The sequence below is a fragment of the Octopus bimaculoides genome, chromosome 25 (genome assembly GCF_001194135.2).
Source record: "Octopus bimaculoides isolate UCB-OBI-ISO-001 chromosome 25, ASM119413v2, whole genome shotgun sequence".
NCBI lineage: Eukaryota > Metazoa > Mollusca > Cephalopoda > Octopoda > Octopodidae > Octopus > Octopus bimaculoides.
Window position 1 is genome coordinate 954,154 of NC_069005.1, and position 3,765 is coordinate 957,918.

At 39.0% G+C, this 3,765-nt stretch overlaps 1 protein-coding gene across 3 annotated transcripts in view; it reads left to right on the forward strand.

Annotated features, from left to right (window-relative positions):
- The window catches only part of LOC106871370 (probable cyclin-dependent serine/threonine-protein kinase DDB_G0292550), a 92,334-nt gene that overhangs the window by 63,554 nt on the left and 25,015 nt on the right, over nt 1-3,765 (forward strand). For all 3 annotated transcript variants that reach the window (XM_052976725.1, XM_052976728.1, XM_052976727.1), the window contains 2 exons: nt 791-908; nt 3,290-3,501. In XM_052976725.1, the coding sequence (XP_052832685.1) occupies nt 791-908; nt 3,290-3,501 (330 nt within the window). The remainder of the gene's footprint in view (nt 1-790; nt 909-3,289; nt 3,502-3,765) is intronic.

Genomic DNA, 3,765 nt, shown 5'->3' on the forward strand with positions numbered 1-3,765 from the left:
GTTTGTGTGTGTGTGTGTGTGTGTGTTTGTGTGTGTGTGTGTTTGTGTGTTTTCCTTGCTACTGCTTGATCAGCAGTATTGGTTTCTTAATGTACCTACAACTTAGCAGTTCAGCAAAAGAGGCAGACAGAATAAGTATGAGACTTGAAAAATAAGTGCTGGAGTTGGATTTTTGACTAAAGCCTTCAAGTCAGTACCTCCAACATGGCCACAGTCAAATGATTGAAACAAGTAAAAGATGAAAACTCTCTGGAGCAGATGGATTCAGTCTTTGAAGCTCTGATATCATAATAAAGATGAAATTGGTGGATTATAAATAAAGATCTAATAAGCAACTCATCCAGTTTCCACAGCTGCTGGCAATCCACCGCCCCTTTATTTATTGCCTGTTATTAGCTTATCTATGGTAACTCTTCTATTCTTGTGTTCCTGGGATTAGAGTGAAAGCCTTGAGACTGATAAATAATGAAAAATTGGGTATATTTGGTGGATATTTAAGCAATGTGTTTGTGAATGGTTAATGGATTGGATGTGGTACTGAAGAAAGGTCAAGAACTCTTGAAATCTGCATATACACCCAGTACCTGTTTTTCTGTCTTTGATCACATTGTTTACATAGACATATTTGTATGTGAAATGTCGTAACAAATCAGCGCTGGCTCTAATTTCAATGGAAAATCTGCAGAGATAACTTTAAGAAGTCATTTTTGTTTCTAGTAAAGCCCGACAACACCATGAGATAAACTGGACCAAAAAGTCAGGATATTGATGTGCTTGGTTTGTTTTGTAGGTTGTCAGAGATGCAGAAACAGCAAGAAGATTAGCAATGTATCATAAAGATGAAACTATAGAAAATCAACAATCACTTGAAAATAAAGAACAACAACCAAACACACCAGATTCCCAAGGTGAAATTTTATTCTTCTCACACCTAATGATTTCTGTTTTTGTCTTCTTTCTAGCTCCTCCCGCCTGTTCTTATATAATGTAGCAGCAAGATAGCTAATGCCTGTTCCTCTATCATACTTCAGCCTCTTGAGACTGGACATAAAAGCCATCTCCCACTTTACTGTAATCCCCAATCAGTCAAAGAGTCTTTTCCTTTGACTTGTGAATTAATTGGCTTCTTCTCCTTGAAACTAGTATCATGGAAAGAGCACCCAGTACACTCTGTAAAGTGGTTGGCATTAAGAAGGCTACCCAGCCATAGAAACTATACCAAAACAAACATTGGAGCTCATTGGATCCTGACACACAGTCCAACTCGTGCCAGCATGGAATATGGACATTAAATGATGATGATGATGATGATGATGATGATAACAATGATGATTTTATTATGTGATGCCCTAAACTCCACTTTTACTCCTTTTAGGGATTATTATTTGATGTATTACTCTCTTTCTAAGACAACATGGTATAATTTGAAAAAGGGCTTGTTTGCTATTTCTAGCATGCCATAGGACCAGTTGGCAGTGCTTGCTTTTTGTCTCATTGATATATGGTTGCATGTTTAAACAGTAGAATAAACTATGGAAAGATATCATTATGGTGGTTTATAAACTAAGTCATAACAGAATTATATACAGGACCATATAACAGCTATAGTTGGTGGGGAGGGGGTCATCCCTGTTCCTGAATAACATCCATCTATATAAACTGCAATGGGGTACAGGTCTATCAGAAAAGCTTCTAATCTAGATATTGTGGTAAAGAAAGTCTCAGGTATTCTCCTTTAATTAAATAAGACCTGTATGGCCAGCTGCTACAGTTGATGTGGGGCCAGGAAAGGTTGTAAGTAGAATGTAAAGGAATAATATTTTACAGGGGGTTTATTTCAACCTTTTTTCATCTATAGTCTAAATGTTTGTCTGTTCTATCATGGTGGGGTGGGGGTTAATTATTATTGTAGATAAATATATCAAAAGAGCAGGTCAGGTGTCATAGAAAACAGCAGTTCAAAGCAGTTTGTATGTTATATAAACCAATGGCTCATGCGTTAGAATAGAACAGCAAGATGCATAAATATGTTTGTAGGTATTTGTTGGATATAAATATTCATGGATCAATGTTCAGTATGTGATTTTTGTGGAAAAAAATGTGTTATATCGGATATACGTGAATTGCAGTAGTTTCTCCTTTTAGAGTGGCACACACACACACACAAAATAAATAATAATAAATAATAATAATAAATAAAAAGGGAAGAAATAAACATAGTTATTACAAGCACTATCAGAAATAATTTACTGCTTTGAGTATTTGTTCAGCTAAGCATGCATTTTGTATTGGGACAAATAGAAAGAAATATCTTTTGAAATAGTAATTCTGTTGTTAGAATGGATGAAAAGATTGTGTTATGAAAAGCTGTAATGCCTTGTCATGTAAGCTACAATGGCTGGTAACAGCAGAATGCAACCAATGGATGTGAATTGGCCAAACTGTGACAGGAATTATGCATGATGCTTTGCAATATGTTTTGGCTCTTTGTGTTCTGGCAGCAAAGCCTGTGATGATACCAGTTTCAAGCGGTGTCAGCTTTAACCAGCAGCATATCTCTTGGATAAACATTGATGGTATGGAGATGGAACACATGCATGGGCCAGATTTGGTCAAAGGAATTTTGTGTCCCCACATTTTTGGGAAGATGTATGGTCAACTTTGACTGATGGAGCCTCCACCCACTTCCATCTAATAATACACAGTCTAATGATAAAGGATAAAAACACTGATCATCTTCTTCTTCTTCTTCTTCTTCTTCTTCTTCTTCTTCTTCTTCTTCTTCTTCTTCTTCTTCTGTTGCTGCTTTTCTTCCTCCCCCACCTTCTCTGCATCACATCACTCACGGATGTCAGCTCCAACTCAAGAGCACAGACTGTCTTTCATTGGAGTCTTCCTGGCTCCACTCTCAGACCAGCTGCATGGTCTGCCGGTCCACGTGCAGGATGTTTTCACGAGACAGAATTGGCTCACAAGGAGTTCCTCCATCTTTTGAAAGGTCTTATTTTTAGTTCTGCAGAGTGTCCACAACAACCTCCACACCTGGCAAGCCAGATGGTGGGGGTGAGGTGGGGAGAGTGAAGGACAGTTTAGTTACTGACCACCTGACCATGAAACAAGTAGTACTGGGAAACATGGCACCAGAAGCAGGATTTCCCTCATTTGACCTGAATCAAAATAAATAGGTCATATAATGGCCAGATGGATTTTAATTGCAGTTAACTCAGTCTCTTGTTGGGTCACAACCAGTCCTTTTGCTAATTCCAATTTTCTTTTCGTTCTTTTGCAGTCTTGTCAAACACTAATGAAGAACAGGGATCTGTAACTGAAGAATCAGATTTAGCCAGGAATGAAGATGTCAGCTCTGATTTGATGCCAACCCAGTGGCAATCGGAAACCTTAAAGACAACCGTGTCCCAGCCTTGCCCTCCACCTGGCTCTCCTACAAAGCAGAGATACATATCAGCCTCACTGCATGGCCAAGCAAGGAATACACTCTGGGTAAGTAAAATCAGTTGTATTGAGGGGTGGGGGAGTGATGGTGATAGTAGTGGTGCCGATGAGGGCAGTGATGGAGGGGAGGGGGAGGAGGAGGAGGAAGAGGCAGCGGCAGTGGTGGCAGCAGGCAGCTGGTTATGATGCTATTGCCATTGTGGCTGTGGTTGTTGTTTGTTGTTGCTCTTCTTCTTCTTCTTCTTCTTCTTCTTCTTCTTCTTCTTCTTCTACTTCTTCTTCTACTTCTTCTTCTTCTTCTTCTTCTTCTCC